We start from the raw sequence: 19,744 nt of genomic DNA on the forward strand, positions 1-19,744 counted from the left end.
TTAAGTCTTCCAGCAGGCTCCCTCTTCATCCTCACCACTTCCTTGATTCCCCCCTCAGTTCGGCCTCTGTTCTGCACAGTTCATCTCTAATAGTGCTTTTAGTTACCCAAATGCTCTTTTACAAGAATGTCTAATGTGACAGTTCTTATGCTTTCCTAATGGCGTCTTGCATTTAATCCGCGCAATCCATTGAAACTTTCTCAGGAGACTTTCTTACAGGATTTGCGTGACGGATTTGCCAGCACAAACAGATCGTCACATTTGTTAAAAGACTCTAAAGTGCAAGTGACAGTTTATTTCCGCAGCTCCAGTTGCTGTGTTTGGGTGGAGAAGTCTGGTGTCAGAACTGCTTTTAAATAAAACTAAGTCAATATACTACAGGTCTTACTGCGTCAGAATGGTTTTACATGAAATAATAATTATGTGTAAGAGGTATTTTCCTCCTCGTCAGAGGTCAGGGCTGTCGGTGGTAACCGTGCGGTTGTGCCGCCCGTCTCTTCCAGCTCTGCGAAGCCGATCAGGCCGATCCATCATCAATGGAAACTGGGCCATCGACCGGCCGGGGAAATACGAGGGAGGGGGCACCATGTTCACCTACCGCCGACCCAACGAAATCAGCAGCACGGCCGGGGAGTCCTTCCTCGCCGAAGGGCCCACCAATGAGATCCTGGACGTTTATGTGGGTAACAAATGAGCCCTCCTCAACATGCAGTGATAGTAGTGACTCACGTCCTTGATTCATGGTGGAAAAAACCCAGATGGCCTGTGAAGGAAAGGGAAATACATGAGGGGAGACTATTTCAGAATTACTGTCTGCCTTCTTTCAGATGATTTTCCAGCAGCCAAACCCTGGTGTTCACTACGAGTACCTTCTGCCCTCTGAAACACACACCAGGCAGGAACCGAACCACAGGCCGGAAGGTAGAGAGTCACCAAACATCCAGTTGATCAATGTGTTTTCTCGACGAAATAACGAATGGAGAAAAGAGCTGTCAGATAAATGCATCTGTAAATATTTAACAGAAAACAAATTTTTCTGGTTTTTCTTGACATTCGTGGTCATGTTTCAGGGAATGTTGTCACCGGACAGGGAGGGTACGACCAACACACCAGCACCCAGCGGGAAACCTTAAACTCAGCGGGCGGAGGGTGGTACCCCCCTCACGTCCCCGACAACCAGGTTCCCGCCGCTCCACCGCCCAGACGAGAGAGAGAGTACAGCTGGAGGCAGAGCGGCACTACGGAGTGCAGCGCTTCCTGTGGGAAAGGTTAGATCACACACACTGCTATTTGAATACAGTGCTTTCTGTTTGTTTATAATCAGGGAGAATTAAGTGAAACCTTTTATAGTGCCAATGTAACATATGTGCTTCTTATGCAGCAGTACAAAATGTCGAGCTTGGACTGTTTTATATTTCTGTTTTTCATGATATTTAAGTAGGAACGATCCATATTGGATCATGAGTCACATGACTAATAAAACTGATAGAAACGGCACTAGTTCATCAAAACTAAGTTTTATGTAAAGTTACATCAGATGTGCATTTGGGAACAAGAGTGTCTGCCTCCCAGATAAAAGACCCTTTCCAGAGTCACTGTTTAATTTTCAGCTTCCCTAGAAACATCACATTAAAATACAGTTGACTATAAAAACAAGCCTGCTCTGTAATGTGACATGCTCACTGTTAAATCATTTTAAAATTATGTAATTCATGTTCTTGACTCTCAGTTACTATTTTCAGCCTCTTAAATGAAATGTATTATCCCGAGTCTTACCGTTTATAAAACACAGAGTTTTCTTCTGGAGTGCCTGAATCTATGTATTCTGCTTCTCAGGTTTCAGATACTCTGTTTTTAACTGCGTCCACCGGCTGAACCAAGTGCAGGTATCAGACGCACTGTGTGACAGCAGCAGCCGACCCAACCCACAGGAAGAGGCCTGCAACCTGCAGCCATGCCCAGCATTGTGAGTGATCGCTCTCCTGTGCTTTTACAAAAGGCTTGGCACTGCTAACTTTTCAAAAGTGTCTAATGTGCACAGCTCCAGCTCTCGACCACTATAAGTTGGGTTAAGAGGTTGTAGACATTTGGAGTTGCATGAGTATACAATGTATTAATTCAAATTTTTGAATTGTTTGTGAGAGGGGGTGAGAGTTCATGGACTAGAAGAGAGGATGGTTAATGTCATGTGGAGTGAGAAACTTAAATGTGACGAGATAAACTGGGCATAAGAAATGAAACGGACAGATTCCTTGATTTATGCTTGTACAAATGATCAGTATGTTGCCATAATCTGTGGTAAATGTATAATTTTAAGGCTAAAACACCAGTATTGGTGGCATCTTAGAAAGCAGCGGTTTTTTTTTTTGTTTTTTTTTTTTGAATATGAGAAATCTTACAAAAGCAGCACATACCTCAAAATAAAGTGCAACTTTTGAATTATGTGAACTGCCAGTGCCATTGATTTACTGTGCTTTTGTAAGGTTGAACAAGAAGAAATACTTAAAATGCATAGAATATGGTCACTTGCCCAATACGTAGTTAAAAGTATGTGCTTCAATATGTTTTTTATGTACTCATTTCTACTAAAGTTGCTGCACAGTTTTTTAGCTAAATCAGCGATTTCACACGTTTCTTCTGATCTGTGGTGTTTTTCCCCGGAGCAGCTGGGACATTGGAGAGTGGTCAGAATGCAGTAAGACCTGCGGTCTGGGGATGCAGCAGCGGCAGGTCTTGTGTCGCCAGGTTTACGCCAACCGCACCCTCAACGTGCACACCACCCGCTGCCGACACCTGGAGCGGCCCGAGACCACCAGCAGCTGCCAGCTGAAGATCTGCAGCGAGTGGCAGATCCGCTCGGACTGGACCGCTGTGAGTGACGGCACCAATGCAACACACTTCAGTGCGTCGACATGAACAGTTAAAAGCAACTATTTACTTGTCTTATAGTTTTTATTCACTATTTAAAGGTGCTGTAGGCAGGATTCGGCATCTCTGCCATCTTAAGCAAGATGGCGATTTGACCCATCTAAGATGGCGATTTGAAACCCAGCACAGCCAATCCTGTCCTGTTTTCTCTGACATCACTCCTTACGCAAGTTAAGCCCCTCCCACAAGAACGTGCGATGAACGCCCCTCGACCAATCACGGTTAGAGCCTCAGGGGCTCTTCTGATTGGTCAAAGATACCTGGAGCTGTCGAGATTCCTTTTCAGCTCAGAACAGAGACAGATGGAAACGCTGCGTCCTCGCGGTAGAGCAGTTATGCTACACTCCTAAAGGATTATCAATGGGTACTCTAACATTTAATCCAAAGAAAACACAGAAAAATTAGCATTGACTAGCAAAATCCTGCCTACAGCACCTTTAATTTAGATCATACTAAGACACGGAACAGCAAAGTGAGTGGATTCCACAGTTCAGAGGTTTCAGCGTTCTGTGGAATGATGTGACTGAAATTTCACTGAAGGGTTCTTCATTGAGTAATCGCAAGAAAAAAACGAATAGACGCCTCCGCCATCTCATATTGGATGGATGACAATGTGTCGGTATCAGTCATCACTGTATTAAACATTTTTCACTGGAAACCACTGCATGGGCTCAGGAACAATTCCTCATACCCATTGTTTTTGGACATGGTTCATTCAAGCTAAAGACGCATGCAAAGGAGTCACGTGACGACAGTCCCAACCTGCTGCTGTCTCCTCTGCCTCACAGCCAGTCAACAACACCATCAGGCTTGTTTTCAGCAGCAGTTTACAAAAAAAGAAAAAAACATGCATCTCTGGTTTTGGTCAGTTGTTCCAGGAAGAAGACATATGGTTTCATAAAAATTGTAAATAGTTACATCCTGTACAGTTTTACTGTTGCTCATCAACCTACCTTTAAAGAATCAGGCTTGTATTCGTACAGCCAATGATGTGAAGTACAAAGAGTACTTTTTATTTCCTGGCGCTCTACATAAAACATAATCATGGAAAACCTTTTTTTTTTTTTTTTTTAAAGCATCAGCTCAGCCTTTCTACCTACACAGCCCTGTATTGACTGCATATCCGGTGTTTCCATTAGTGCTCGGTGCCATGTGGACTGGGTCAGAGGTCGCGAGAGGTACGCTGTGTCAGCAACGTGGGCGACTTTGTTCCCGACGAGGAGTGCAACATGAATCTGCGGCCCAACGACGTGGAGAACTGCGACATGGGGGCCTGCGCCAAGAGCTGGTTCTACACCGAGTGGGGCAGCAGGGTAGGTGTGGGAGCGGCGTGAGACAGCGACGCTCTTTCATTCTGTTCCGTTAACAGAGGGGGCCATTGTACACAACAGGCCGGTCTTCATCACTCAAGTTTCTGCTCCTGAAAAACCACGAAACATAAAGATTAATGTGGTGTTTCACTAGAAGGAAGATCAGATTTGATTGAGAAGATGTTGCCTTTACTTTAGTGACTCTGAATAAAAATAGGGGGGTTTAATCCGTCATGGCCAGTAAGTTAAACCTGGAAAGGAAGAGCTTTGCAAATGATAAAAGAAGCATGCAGAACAGAGCAGATGTTTTTGTTTTACGGTCATGCATTTACTTAAATTTGAAGCATCACACAACACAATGGGAGTCGGATCGGGACATAAACGAAAGTGATTTCACCAAATGCATTTCAGACTTCAGGAACTGGGTCAGACTGGAGGTTTGTAGAGCTTCTGCTGTTGAAGCGCTGGAGTTTTGACTGGACTTTTGATCCTGCAGTGCTCTGCTGAATGTGGGATGGGGGTTCGAACCCGGGGGGTGCTCTGCCTGAACAACCACATCAGCAGCCTCCCTCTGGAGGGCTGTGGCAGCGAGCGGCCCGCCGACTCCCAGGTCTGCAACAACGGCGCCTGTGAGAACCGCATCGAGTGGTTCACGGGACCGTGGAGTCAGGTACGAGGCCCGCAGGACGCCACGGCAGCCGTCCGAAACCAAATCCTGGCCTGTCTGAGTGACGGTGTGTTTTGTCGTGAGGCAGTGCTCTGCGGAGTGCGGCCCCGGCAGCCAGCAGAGGTCGGTGGTGTGTTTGATGACGTCGGAGGAAGGATTCACCGTCATGCCGCCGTACGAGTGCTCGTCGCTGGATCGACCTCTGAGTCAGCAGAGCTGCAACCTGAAGGCGTGCGGAGCCAAGTGGTACCACACTGACTGGAGCGCTGTGAGTCCATGAAACCCTCCGTCTGCACCTGTTATTGCTTGTTCTTCCGTTAGCTTTCACTGAACTGGCAACATTCAAAACACTTGAAAACACAAAAATGAATGTTTGTCACCTTGGAAATCTATTACCGTACTGGAAATTGTACAGGTCTGAATCTATGGGGGGAAAAAAGGTGATTTAGAAAATATATTTTCAAGTTTATGAAATGGTTTAATGGCCCCTCAAGTAACATGTTTTTGTGGTATTGGACTAATTTTACTGAAGGTTCTGATTTTATACATTGTTTACTGCCTGACAGAAAATGTTCCAAGCATGACCGTTAGATTTATTATAATCAAATAAATCTATTATAAAAATAAAGCTACTTCAGCTTTTTAAAACATTCCTATCATGTAACACAGAATGTTTTTTTTCTCACAAATAGCATCATAGTTTTTTTTAAGTTACTTCATTTATAGCCATTTTATTACAATTTTGAATGCAGTTCTTTTAACTTCATTTATTTTTAACTTGATTTTGAATTGTGATCTTTAATTGACTTTACCTTCCTTCATGTTTTTCTTATGTTTTGTATTTGTCTACTGTTAAAGCTTCTTTTTTAATATTTTTTATTTCGTTAATATTTTTAGGTTACTTTTCCTTTCATTTTTAAATTGCAAAACCACTTTGTGTTGTATTTTATGCACAAAAGCTGCCATATAGAAAACCTTGTGAGGCTGATGGCTGTTTCCATCTCGTTCCAGTGTTCAAAGACGTGCGAGGGAGGTTTCCGCGTGCGGGAGGTTCGCTGCCTGTCGGACGACATGCTGTCCAGTGAGCAGTGCGACGAGCAGCGGAAACCAGCCGAGAGGGAGAACTGCAACCCGGAGCCGTGCATTGCTCACATCGGTCAGTGTTCTGGGGAAACGGACATTTCTCGATGGTTTTTAGGTCACTTCAGTGAGAGGATTCTGTGACTGTTTTGTTTCTCCCACAGATGAGAACTGCAAAGACAAATACTTCAACTGCAACGTGGTGGTCCAAGCTCGCCTCTGCGTGTATGAGTACTACCAGACAACGTGCTGCGCCTCATGTTCACGGGTGGCCCACCGACAGCCCATCTATCGAGGCCGCAGCTAGCCCCCCCACACACACGCCCCCCCTGCTGGGCCTAAATGAACGGACCCTGCATCGGGCCCTGGGATCCAAGGCTGGGCCTCACCTGAAACAGACAGACTCTTGATTTGTTTGCCACGGATGGATACCGAAGGAGAAACCTTTTAATTTTAATTTTGTTGGTGCATTTGGACACAGCTGGCTGGAGAAGAAGAGCACCCTGAGAAGAACGGGTGATCAGAGTTGGATCAACGGCGCCCCGGAGGGATGAGACGAGGGCAGACTGGTGAAGTCAAACTGAATTTGGGTTTGAATCGTGTCTAATTTAAGGAATATTTTTCCTTGATTCAAGATGAACAGTGTGCAGCTGTTATTTTTACCTTTGGTTCTTGTTGATTACCTGTAGAGGAGGAGAAAGAGGAGGAGGAGGCGGCGGCAGCTCTTGTCAAGCCCTAAAATGTGGAGTGTTTGTAGCAGCTGTATATTTCAGTAAGTTTTATTTTGACTCCGCAAAACTCACACTTCTGATACAAGCTGATGCTGTCTCATGTATGATATTCAGTTTACCCTTCACGATGACAGTGACAGATTTCTACTTTTTCCCCCAACATATTTTGAGTTCTAAACCCTTCTCGGTGCTCTTAATGTTTCCATCACTCGCCACGGATTCACAGGAAGTTTTATTTTCGTCCATATCAGGTTTCTCTGGCAAACCGGCTTTTTTTTCCAACCTACGTCTCAAGAGATGTAAAAGCAGCTCCTGCATTGTGTGTAAATATGTATGTATGACAAAATGTGTAAGATAAAGCTTGTTTTTAAGGGTTTTCTGTACAGTTTGCCTCCCTCCCAGCAGCTGAAGAGAAAAATCGTCCCCTTTATTTATTTGCGTGCACCCCTCCCCTCCCCCTGCCCACAGGAGGAACCCTCTTTATCGGCCACCGGTGGCCCCCTCATGACTTTGGGGATAAAATCTTTGCAGCGTAGGAGCCGGTCGCAGCCTCTGAACTGAATGTAGGCATTCCTCAGCCTGCTGGATGGCAGAAGCAGATGCTCAGAAAGCCGTCTGCATTCATGGAGTTCAAACTGTTGTGTATATGTATATCTTTTTTTTTTTTTTTTTCATTTTGTGGGATTAGATCATTCCACATTTTGTACAATTCCTAATTATCAAATATATGTTGAATATCCTCATTTGATTTTAAAAAATTAATCACTACAACGTTTTACTGCTCTTTATTGTGGCACACGTGAGGTTTACAGTCACGGTGAGCCGTCCTTTCCTGCCATACCACTACTGTTTAATTTTTCCTTTTAAACAGACACCCAATGTGTCATGGGAAGTTGTTTTTGTATGATATAGTCTTTTGATCAACTTCCTCTAAGCACTATAATTTTACCTCCCACCCATATGTACTGTTCTTGTATTATTCAGTCTCTAAGAGAAGGAGCCCTTGTCAATGTGCCATTGTGATGGCATGATATCTTTTTTTCTAAAATAAAGACACTTGGGAAGTATGGATGACTCCAATTCTGCATCTGTTTTGCTGTTCTGGTTTTGAATTAAATGTAATCTTACAGAACTCAGAAGAATTTTTCATGAAATGCTCTGAAACAAAATTGTTAATTACTTTTACAAGTACAGGGAAATTGTATTATTTAAGTATGTTATTACCTTATCCATTATTTAAGTATGTTATTACCTTACAAGATCAAACTAACAGATTCACATGTACACAGTTATGGTGACTGCTTCAGAAATAAATTAGAAGTTTCCAAGCATTAAATTGTCCTTATTTGGGGGAAAAACAGAGTTTAAAACTATAGACCGAGGTGTAATTTATTTCCATTCTGGAATCTTTAATATAATTGAAATTAATTGTTGGAAAAATAGTTTCAGTGCACATCCATCAGTGGCACAGTTGCATTCTATGAAGACCTAAATACAGAGCTGCTAGACTGTAAATCACAACAGTTGTTAGATTTTTTTTTTTTTTCTAATCTAAAAAAATATCGGGTCCGACCGAGTTCAGCCCTTAGACCAGAAATGACTGCTGGTCTTGAGACGCAGCAGACAGGCCATGTGGTTTAAGCTCCGTAATGGAAGGGTTCATCCTCCAACAATTAAGGCGATATTACTGACATTTAATGCAGACATCCTACTGGAAGGAAATCCTGGTCAAAATTAGAGGCCATGATAACTACCTGTGCGTGTGCCGTGGCTTCTCTGGAGATGAAAGGTTTTAACCTGAGTTGTTATCAATGAGAAGTCGGCGTATACATCCCGTCCAGCTGTGTCTTTCTGCCAGACTTACCTGGATGCAAACTTTCCATTAGAACAAGAGGAGTTGGCTTGTTTAAGAACCGTCTGTGAAGAGACTTGGTGCTGTTTATATATATATATATATATATATATATATATATATAGAATATGCATGTTGCTACCAATATAGTCAACATTATTTCATAAAAAAACATTTCATCACACTTATACAGTGCATTTCAACAGGTGTGTACCAACCAATAATGTAATAATTCTGTTTTTGAATGTACTGAAGCCCACATCATGATTTCATTTCATAATCTAAGATAATCCACGAATAAAGTGGCATTTAGAAAACACAATGTTAGACTATCAGTCCGTAATGTAGTAATAAAATAGCTTTTCTTAGAAATAACTTTTTTTTCCAGGTTTTAAGCACTTTGCTCAGAAATGTGCATTGTGGATAAGACCTTGGGACAGTTTGACTTTATTAAATTCAAAATGGCCAAAATTCTTACGTTATTGGCTACTGGAAGGTGCACTTAAAGCCCTAATCAATCTATTAATAATTTCTATCTTGTTTGTAAAAACAGCCATTTTATTGTTTGATATCACAGTCTGGGCTTGGAAGCAATATTGATCACCCAGCTCACAATGTGATCTTTCTTTATGCACTACTTTATTTTAACAGACTGCAGATCAAAGATCAAACCTTTGAATTAAATGTTTGTAATCAAGAGTGTTACATTCCCTGATTCTGAGCTTTAATATAAAAAAACCCCCACCAGTACAAAAAGGTCAAAAGAATTAAAAAATACTTAAAATGTATCATGTCAAAAGTTAATAGATTAATAGAATACGGAGGAAGAAGCGGCGCAGCGACTGGACCAAAGTGAATGAAAGAGATTTTGCAAAGCAAGGCCTCCTTCATAAAGGAAAGAAAGAACAAACTTCCTTTACTCTATGAATGGAAATAAAAGTTCACATCAATGCAGAGGGGCCACCAATTCTGTGGGAGTATTTCAAACGTATCTCATCCACAAAATTCCGAGCACTTAAACCATTGGAATAAACCAGAAAGACAAGCCAGCTGTAACTTTTGCTGAGTTTTTTTTTTTCCATCTGTTGGAGGATGACTTCCTGGTTCTGTTCTGTCCTACTCATGTACTGGTTCATTAACCAGAAACACACACACACACACACACACACACACACACACACACACACACACACACACACACACACACACACACACACACAGTTCAAAGGCGTATTTTTAAATATCCTCTTGATATATTAATCCTGACATTTTCCTGTCCACTGTGTTGTAATTCCAGAAGCTACCACAGGATGGCAGTAGAGTAAGACTTCGTCTGCTGCCTGTTGAACGCTGCAGTACCTGCACAGATATCTGACTTCAAGAAACAAGAGTGAAGCAAAGTAAACATCTATGAAAAATGACAGAGTCAAATATATTCATATATTGAAAATATATTTGCAATATTATGAGTGAAGTTAGGGCCTGAATCATAAAAAAAGTTTTAAAACTGCACATTCAATGTGTAACTGTCACTGAGTTACAGCAGGAAGGTGGAAAAGAGGCCTTGTAACTCTTTGCACATTCCTATGATTCCAGTAAACAACTGTTTGGTTCCTGTGCATCTGGAGGAAACTGACCACATGTCCTTCTGTATTTATCTTCTTTTCTGTCTATTTATTTTTCATTAATTTCAGTGTTGTCACATCTCAGGCTTTGACAGTGACCCAATTTATTTCAAAACCCTTAATAGTACACATTTTGCCTCAGACAAATTGGATTTTCATCAATGTTCTGGATTACCTTTATTTTGAAAATGACAGAAATTGTCAGAGTCAGATCTAATAGAGAGTGAGGAGACGAGCAGTTTTTGGGAACATCTACAACCAATTCTCATTTATTATGGACCACTTTCGTATTTTTATCAATTTTACTCCATTTTTATTGCTTGTTTATCTCACCTCTTGTCATGAAGAGAGAAAATAATGTTTTTAATTACATATCACACCCTTGAGCATTAAAAATAAAGGATAACAATTATATTATTTACATTGTAATCCTCTATAATGGCCTACATTTGAGAATATAAAAGATAGAAGAGCCACAATGTTTGACTGAAGTGTCTCATTTTCCCTCCAGACTGGTTCAGTTGATGGTGGCTAGCAATAATAATCTTTGACTTTACATCGGAAAGTTCAATCCAGGGAAGAAGTGAGCACTGACACAGATTTCACAGGCGCATTACTCTTAATCAACAGCATATTTCTCCCTCGAGGTGCAGCGTTTTTCAGTCTAATGTCTACGTGTCTTCAAACAGCCTTCTGGGAGTAAATGTGACTCGGTCTCACATTCAGCATTTCTTTTGAAGCACAACAAAAACAATGATTTTGTGGTGTCCACGTCACGGCATCAAAGCGCTCATCCTGAAACCCCGTCAAAGGGAAGCGTGCACAGATGAAAGATTTACCTTTAGCCTTAATAAGGGAGACTGCAGCATAATAACTATGAAAGAGCACAAAGCTGTCAAGTTTAGGTGAAATTTCCACGTAAGAGAGGGCACTGTAGAGTTCGTGATGCACTTTCTGCAGGGTGTCTTTAAGTTCAGAGGACTAAAAGACTGAATGTAGATCATGATCATTTTCATTAGGAGTAAAGCTGAAACTACAATTGTTTAAAAGAGTTACTATGAAACAAGGATGAAACACATTAACCAGGACTACAAAATGCACAAGCTTTCGAAATGTTTGAAACCTCTGGCTCCAACATTTGGGGTGGATTATGAAGCACATATTCCCGGAAAAATATGTGAAGCCAGTGGATTCATTGAGCAATACAATGTGGTCCTATTGCACCTTTTGTGAGACTAATGTTTAAATGAAGAACACGTTAATTAAGTTTTGCATATATTTGTAGGATTTTAGAACGGTATAGGTTATTTTTAATAAAAACGGGAGTAATTTGTGATCTTTCTGTGTATTACCAGGTCCCATCACCATCGTTAACAAAACAAAATTATCCTTCACTTATAGCAATGACAGCCGTCACTGTTGTTTGAGCTGCTGTTAATGCCCAAGGTAATGTTCATGCTAGAAATGAAACAGCAAAAGAGAGACATCGATTAAATGTCACCTTCTGTGCCTTTACCTCCAACACATTGTCTCAGATCCCTGCTGAACACACTGCTTTGCTTTCTGCTGCAGTGTTTCCTCTGTGGAGGTGGAGGACAGCGAAGTGGTCGCAGTAGTGGCATCAGTGAAAAACAAGTGAGTGGCAGCATGTCGTCACCACTGCAAATAGTGTGAGCCCTGGCTATCACCATGTGATTTATACCTTGTCGGCCATTAGGTTGATTGATGCACACCCTGGCACAATTAATAATCAATCAGTGCAATCCACTGCAAGTCGGTGGTGTTGCTGCAGGGAGGAGAGCAGAAGCAGAGATGCTGCTCTTCAGGCAGGTGGGTGGTCAGCAGTCGGTCCGTGTCCCTCTCGGGTACTGTGGTCCAGCTGTAGCAGTCACAAGGTCACTGGTTTTTAAATAAACATTATTCACAATATAGTCGTTGCATTTCTCTGGTAATAATCCCACCAACTCTTCTTCTTTGAAGCTGCGACTGTTTCTCTCCATTGTGCAGGAGTCTTTCTTCCACTGGGCTTTTGGAGTGACGGAGGCTGACTGCTACGGGGCCATTGATGTGGACTCTGGGAAATCCATCCTCTTTGTTCCTAAACTGCCTGAAAGCTATGCTACTTGGATGGGAGAGTGAGTCTCACTAATCCTCAAAGAGCTGTGAACACAACACAGAGTGATCAACAGCTGGTCCACACAAAGGCCCCACTCTCATGTTCTCTGACTTGATTTTATTTACAAAGGCAGGTGAGAGTAATGTGAGATTTAATAATTCTGTAATTGAACAACCCTCCTGAGACGAGTTGACACAAAAAGCTCTTCAAGAATTATCACACTAAACAAGAGGAATAAATTGGCTGTTGTTGTTTCGGATTTTATTGGTAATCTTCCAAAAAACAACAGGAAATTGCCAGAAATTAGAGTAATTTACAAATTGTTTGTTTCAGCGCGGACGGCAGACTGTTTGCTGCGGTGAAGTAATGGGTGATGGAATATTGGCTGAAATGAATGTTGCTCAGTGTTTCAGACTGTTGCTGTTGAGATGTGTGGAAAATAAATTTTAAAGCAAAAACAACTCACAATGTGATATTATCCCCTTTCTCTATCTGCATTATTTAAAGATTGTTTAAACAAGTGATCATTTTTATTTCCAAACGGTTTCTCCCTTTGGACACAGCATTGATCTGGTCGGCTCTTCAATGAACTACATTTTGTTTTTTTTTTGCTGTTACAACCTGCTGTTTCATGTTTGCACACAGTAATTTGTACCTCTGTTCCTTATTTGTTGAAGGGATCTTTTCAAAGGAGCACTTCAAGGAGAAACATGCCGTTGATGAGGTGTTTGGGGACAGAAGGAGAGGACTGTGATTGGCGATCCACATCCTTGTTCAGGTCGCCGGCGGGGACTCCGGTACAGGTTGGGGGTTGAGATTCAGCTCAGCCAAGTACACACACCAATGCCTGAACCATACTGAGCAGGATTACTATTTCAACAACAAAATTATACCTGTGGCCTTGTCTTTGTGACTAAATTGTGCTGCAGATCTTCAGTTATTTATATCTTTCAAAGCACAGGTATTTCTAAGAAAACCACTTCATGTTTTTTTTTCAAATATTATTGTTGCATGTTTAGTATGCAAAATCACCCCGAGTGTCCTGAAAGGTGCTGATAAATAGAATAGATCATCTGCAACTGTTGTCTGCATGTAAGAGAAAGTGTTAGAGGTCACCATGACCTCAGAGAGAATCATCAGTTCACTGGGTCGAACAGCTTACAAGACAATGAATAGTTTGAAAAGACTTCACTTAATCCAGTAGTAATTGTTTTAAAGTGTGTGAAGTGCAGCTGTCTTTCCGCAGCTCAGACTGAGAAGTCTTCACTCATGTTGAACTCGCTTTAATTTCCTCTTGTCAGAGTTTGGGGGGAGCGGTTAAGTCCATCAGAGCTGGCAGCAGATTCCCTGGAGAGAGGCTGGGTACTGGAGGGCCGACAGCTCCACAGCTATCTTAGAAACATGCCTGTTGACAAATATAAAATAATATATTCAGACAACAGTAGAAAATAAAAGTCTTTCTGCTGCCAAGAAATGACCGAGAAGCTTCTATTTATGGCCACATCTAAATCTACCCTCATTTCCATATTTACACTCCGGATGATATCTCAGGTGTTTTAACATTTCCACACCTGCCTGAGGTGTTACATTTCCTCATCAGTCACAGGATCTCGTGCACGTCGTCAGGCAGTAGCTGTTCAACACCGCAGGCTGAAATCAGTAGAATTAAATGGTGCGACTGTGTGCTAATAACCAATCCCGTCATCAAGACGACACACAAAGTTGTTTCCGCTGTTCAGTATTCAGGTGGCAGAGCTTCCTACACAAAGCTAAAAGAGAACAGCGTTTCTTTCTTGTCAGAACCAGGTCATAAATATTTGAGGCTGTTTTTCTGTTTTTCAGTCCGACTTGAAAGGTGCTGTTGCGCTCGCACGTTTTCTCAGCACAGCCGTGCTCAACATGCAAAACAATTCACCTGGTAAATCGTTGAGCTTCAGACTCCTGAAGCACCTGCCGTGTGCTCACCTTCATGATTCACTGTCAACAGAATTTCCTCAATTTTGATGTTATTTTTGGACTTTGTTGATATTTTCAGAGAATTCCAATCAGGTACAAAACATTTCTTTATTTCTATTTATTTATTTAATTTTGTTGCATTAATATTCAATCTTCAAAGTTTTAACTGTGTTGCTTGACTTCTGTTTTTGTTTGGCTGCTGCCTCGAAATGAACAAATCTCATTTATTCATGGAATCATGTGAAAGTCAAACATCCTTTCTCCTCAGCCCCGCTCACACACATTTTGATGGGGCTTGTTTTGCCTTCATCCCTCCCCAACGTTTGTGTAAATGCGATGGAGGGAGGACGGCAGGAGGATTTGTTCCGCTTCCGATTCACCTTTGCCAACAAGCTCCCGGCCTCCTACTGACACGCTAATGAGTTTCACATTGCCCATCTGCCATTTCTCTGCTGCACAAATTCTGTGGTTTTGAAAATCACACACTGCATGTGATCTTATATCACAGGAGATCAGCTGAGAGACGGGAATCTTTCCGTGTGGAAGGATATAAACATTTCCTGTCAAAGCTCTGAAACCAGTCCAGGTTGGTAAAGAGTGATGTGGTTCAGGAAAACTTAACTCATGAAATACTGTCATTGACCTCTATGGAAGCGGAGTCATAAAGCAGCAATGAAATGTCACTATCCAGCGGAAAAAGCAGCTGCAGGTGTTCCTCTGCCATAAAGTGCAACAAAATCTCAAGTTCTTTTCTTTTACTGTGTGTTGAGGAGGTAACTGATTGACTGGAGCAACACAGCACTGTGCCTCCATAATCCCCAATAATCCATTTTCTGGCTTAGATGCATCTGTATGATAAACTCAGTCTGTCAGCCTGGTCTGAACACAAGTGAACCAATTAACCACCAACACCCGTCATCTTCCACGGGTTTCCCAAACAGACCGTCCAGGGAGGCGGCAGCAGCCTTCATGTTCCGCCTGCTCACTGTCAAACTGGTTCAAGGAAGATATCGGCAGTTTCTCCCGACAAAGAAGTGGAGATTTTATTTCCTTAGAGCAACAACCTGTGTGAGATAGGCTTCCAGTTTACTGTCAACAGGACAAAACTCTTGGTTTGTGTAGAAAAATGGTTTTGAACAAAGCTTTGCAGCTGCTAGTGCAGACAATGACTGACTTCTTCACAGGCAGAGTTACTTCTCCCACCATTCCCCACATGAAAACACATCAGGGTAGAATCTGAAAATGTAGCGGCTGTGTCACTGTGGCAGACACCCCCACAGTGAATACAGCAGTACTGAAAGTTAGTCTATTTTTTGATGAGGGGGAAGGATGCTACAGGAAACGAGTCGCTGCATCTCAGAGCAGAAGGACAAAACACAACTGATGCCTTAAACACAGCAGCAAGGTGTTTGGCTGTGTTACAGCCCTTTGTACAAAATATCCTTCATTTTCACTGAGTTTATCAGAATTGTTGATAAACTTAACCTAAATTTAGAAATAAAAAGGCTTCAGCATCGTATATCACCTGCTGGGGCCACGGTTTACACTTTTTTCAATTGTGGCATTTCACAGTGTTTTTCTAGCATCCAGAAACCCAGCCCAATGTAGATTTTTAGCTTCCTTGGAATAAACAACAGTCTGAGGAGATTTAGTGGTGCTGAAATATCACCACAGTGTTGGCGAGTCGCAGATCTGCTATGTGACATTTAGGCTGTTGGCAGAGGAGTAATAAAGCCTCCTGAGTTTTGTCCGTCACTGTGCTGCTGAGTACCGGAGAGGCCGCGGAGGCACGATGGCGCCCGCCTCGGTGACCTTTTTATTCTGCAGCCTCTGAGCAGAAGGGAAGCGGCGCTGGTTGTCTGTGCGGCTCCGATGTGTGTGTGACTCCTGCAATCATTTCCCGTCTGCAGATCGCCGACGTCCTGTCCAACCTGAACCCAGCAGTTCTCCTCACACTGGTACGCAGCGCCTCAGTCCTGCATGAACTCACACTCACCTTCACCTCACTGCATCGTCTTTTAGCTCAGTTTACAACCCACTCAACACGCCGATTGGTTGATAAATGTACCTTTTTTTTTTTTTTTTTTTACCCCTGATCCAAACACAAAGAATTATTGTCATGTTGTACTAACATTTGAATGTTTTTCATGCAGTGAGGACAGAATAGAGACGGCGGCAGCACCAGCCGAGAAGCTTCCTGTGAAGGAACAACCTGGTGTGTTAAATTGGCATCAATTTGCATGAACATAATCACAGTGATTACAGTGATTACATTACATGGGAAGCAAAGTAGCACATGTACACACACCAGACCTGAGCTGAACGTGTTTGTTTTTTCTCCATGGATTGTTTCCTAATTTTGAATGCAATTTAATTAATAAAGAAAAAAAAAACACACACTACCCATCTTTTTTTGTTCGCCTTCAGTAAATGGCTTTGTTTCTTTGTTGATCTTTGCCCTGGTTTCTTTTCTTTTTCTTGCATAAATGCAGCAATCCCACCTTACTGAACTAAATTTACAGAAAAAAATATTAAAATTTGCATCAAGTTACAAATTGTTGTGGTTTGTTACTTTAAAAAACAGCTTCCAAGTAAACAACACATTGCTGCAGGCAGTCATTGTGGAATGGTGAGTAATAAAGATTTGTATGAATAATAAATATATTAATTTGCTCTATGGTTTACATAAATGTACATATCTCCACTGGAAACAAGACAGAGTTCCATATTTGGTTACCAGTTTCAGCAGCCCATCATGAATGTGTGTCATACGTCCAATCAGTTAGTGTCTCACTGCTGCGGCACAAACATCAGTAACAACCACAGCTGTCAAACTGTCTGAAATTTAACTTCACAGGAAGAGAAAAAGAGGTTGTATAACATGTAATTTTATTGCCACAGGTCAAAAAACAACTCAATGTTTCATTTCAAACAGACTTCAGGAGCTTCATGTGAGAGAGTCAGAGTTTCTTTCGCCAGATTCTCACAGCGCTGGGTAATTACTGCAGACCAGTCAGGTAATTGTGTGTCTGCAATCACAACCAGGGAGGAGGGCTTTTTAGTTTTTTTTTTTTTTTTTTCTCAGGGTTGTTATTTTCCTTCCCCCTCTTAAAGTCAGGAGTCAGTCTGCATGGCTGTAATGGACTTCGTGCTCGCCTGCTCGTCCTTGGCATTAGAGTTTGTACCCTCCAGATGAATTGACATTTTCTCAAATAAAGAGGAATGCTTTTCAGGCACACCTCCAGGGGAGCGGAGCCGGGCTGAACCCTCTTCCACCTCTTCTCTACCTGACTCGCAGGGCTCCTTTTAATTTTTTTCATGCACCTTTTTAATCATTTATTAGTGTTAACTGCTTCGCTTGTAGCTTTATTTTTGAATATATGAAATGAAGTCAAAAAGAAAAATGAGCTGGAGGTTGCTAATGTGTCCATGTCTGAATACCTGCATAGCTGGTCTCACAGAAAAGTGTTTGTCACGTCTAAATATTTCAGAATATCAAACAAATTCAACTATAAGACAAATACAACACAAGTAAACACAAAATGCAGTTTTTAAATGAAGTTCTTTATTATTAAAGAAACAAAAATAACACCTTAAATGGTCCTGTGTGAAAAAGTGTTTTCCTTATTAAAACCTCACTGTGGTTTATCACTCCGAGATTCACTTTCTCGAGCAACACCTGTCCTCAATCCAGAAATAACAGAAATAGGACCCATGTGACAAAATGAAGTGACCAAAAGATCCTCAAAATCTAGACATCCAAAGAAATTCAGTAACCAAAAAACAAATTAATTCAGATCTATCGGTCTGGAAAAGCTTATAAAGCCATTTCCAAAGCTTTGCTATTAACCACAAATATTGAAAACATGGAACAGCGTTGAACCTTCCCAGGAGCGACTCACCGGCCAAAATCACCCAAGTGCAGCGACAAACCATCTAAGAGAAAAAGGCCACAACATTATCACTGAACTGCAGGCCTGCCTTACCTCAGTGAAGGTCACTGTTCATGATTCCACCATAAGGAAGAGACTGGGGGACAGAAATGGCCTGCATGGTTGAGTAAGAACATTAAGGTTTGTCTCATTTTGCCAGAAAACATATGTCCATAAAGAACGGCCGGCCGTCTGTCTGTGACCTCAAGATGAAGACAGCTCAGGTTCTGCAGCAGGACGACGATCCAAAACACACCAGCAAGTCTCCCTCTGAATGGCTGAAGAAAAAACAGAATGAAGGCTCTGGAGCGGCAGCAGCAGTGATCAGAGTGACGGAGAGCTGCTTCCTCACCTGCCGTTTCTCGCTGTGTTTGAAGCCTTTACTAAGAAGCTGGAGGTGCTGCGCTTCCAGTAAAGCCCACAAAATAGTGAGATTCTTCTCTGCCATAGTAATCATCCGAGAGATCACTCTTAAACCCCACAAAATAAAGAGTACAAAGCCTTTCACGTAAAACAGGTCAAAAACACTGAAGAAGTCAGGATCCTCTGAGGCCGTAAATAGTTTAGAAACTATTGATTTTAACTTCCTGCAGTTGCTCGGAGGTCTGCAGTTATCGGGAGTCAGCCTTCCACCAATAAGCCATAACACTAAAGTGGGAGTTTAGTTCTCGCTGGGTTTAATTTTATCACTATGAATAACCTCTTCAGGGGTTGAGGAGCGGTGCACCTCACAGTGTTGTCTGACATTATTCACGCCAAGTGTTCAGTAAGCTTTTCCTCCCCTTGGCAGAAGTGTGACCATCCCTCTGCTTTACGCAGGTCAGTTTTTTATACATTTGCCCCTCCAGCTTCACATTCAGCACTCGAGTTCACTCAACAGTGTAATCAGAGTTACCACTTATATATATATATATATATATATATATATATATATATATATATATATATATATATATACGTGTATATATATATATATATATATACGTATATATATATATATATATATATATATACACACATATATAAAGGTGACTTTTCAACTCTTTGTATGCTGTAGGTAAGACCTGAGAAGATAAATAAAAGTGCATTTAAGGAGATGATGGCATTGGAAGCATAAAGTAAATAACATAAACTGTAAAAGAAAAGCAAGCATATCAACAATATATTACAAGGTGGGTAGATGAAAGTCCATATATAATCTCAGTTAGCTGTATGTCATGAAGCATGTGAACCTGGACAGAGAGAATATTCAGTTTGAATCTCAAACAGTTTAATATAATCTTAATAGCAGAGGAAGTTAATAGCAGCCTTTCACTTTTCACTTATAATTTAAGTCACATTGCACTGATGGAGTCATCAGAGTCACTAAATGAGGCGTATTCATCATATAATTACACGACTCGGTTGAAGAGATGAGCAGCAGGTAATGATGGAGGCACAGTTTACATCTCGACCTGCTCCTTCAACTGGAAACAACAATAAAGCCTCAGCGCTGGCGCTCCTGCGCTGACTGCACTGAAAAGACACCTGCAGCAGGTGGTGTCAAA

General features: G+C 41.7%; 1 protein-coding gene across 1 annotated transcript in view; it reads left to right on the top strand.

Moving 5' to 3' along the window:
• thsd4 (thrombospondin type 1 domain containing 4) overlaps positions 1 to 7,763 on the top strand; it is a 48,168-nt gene extending 40,405 nt beyond the window's left edge. The window contains exons 9-18 of the mRNA XM_030089441.1: positions 504 to 679; positions 828 to 921; positions 1,071 to 1,268; positions 1,837 to 1,966; positions 2,667 to 2,871; positions 4,068 to 4,241; positions 4,735 to 4,908; positions 4,994 to 5,173; positions 5,917 to 6,061; positions 6,150 to 7,763. Coding sequence (XP_029945301.1) covers positions 504 to 679; positions 828 to 921; positions 1,071 to 1,268; positions 1,837 to 1,966; positions 2,667 to 2,871; positions 4,068 to 4,241; positions 4,735 to 4,908; positions 4,994 to 5,173; positions 5,917 to 6,061; positions 6,150 to 6,292 — 1,619 coding nt within the window. The 3' untranslated portion in view covers positions 6,293 to 7,763. The remainder of the gene's footprint in view (positions 1 to 503; positions 680 to 827; positions 922 to 1,070; positions 1,269 to 1,836; positions 1,967 to 2,666; positions 2,872 to 4,067; positions 4,242 to 4,734; positions 4,909 to 4,993; positions 5,174 to 5,916; positions 6,062 to 6,149) is intronic.
• Positions 7,764 to 19,744: the final 11,981 nt, after the last annotated feature.

The sequence above is a fragment of the Salarias fasciatus genome, chromosome 1, assembly GCF_902148845.1.
Source record: "Salarias fasciatus chromosome 1, fSalaFa1.1, whole genome shotgun sequence".
Classification (NCBI taxonomy): domain Eukaryota; kingdom Metazoa; phylum Chordata; class Actinopteri; order Blenniiformes; family Blenniidae; genus Salarias; species Salarias fasciatus.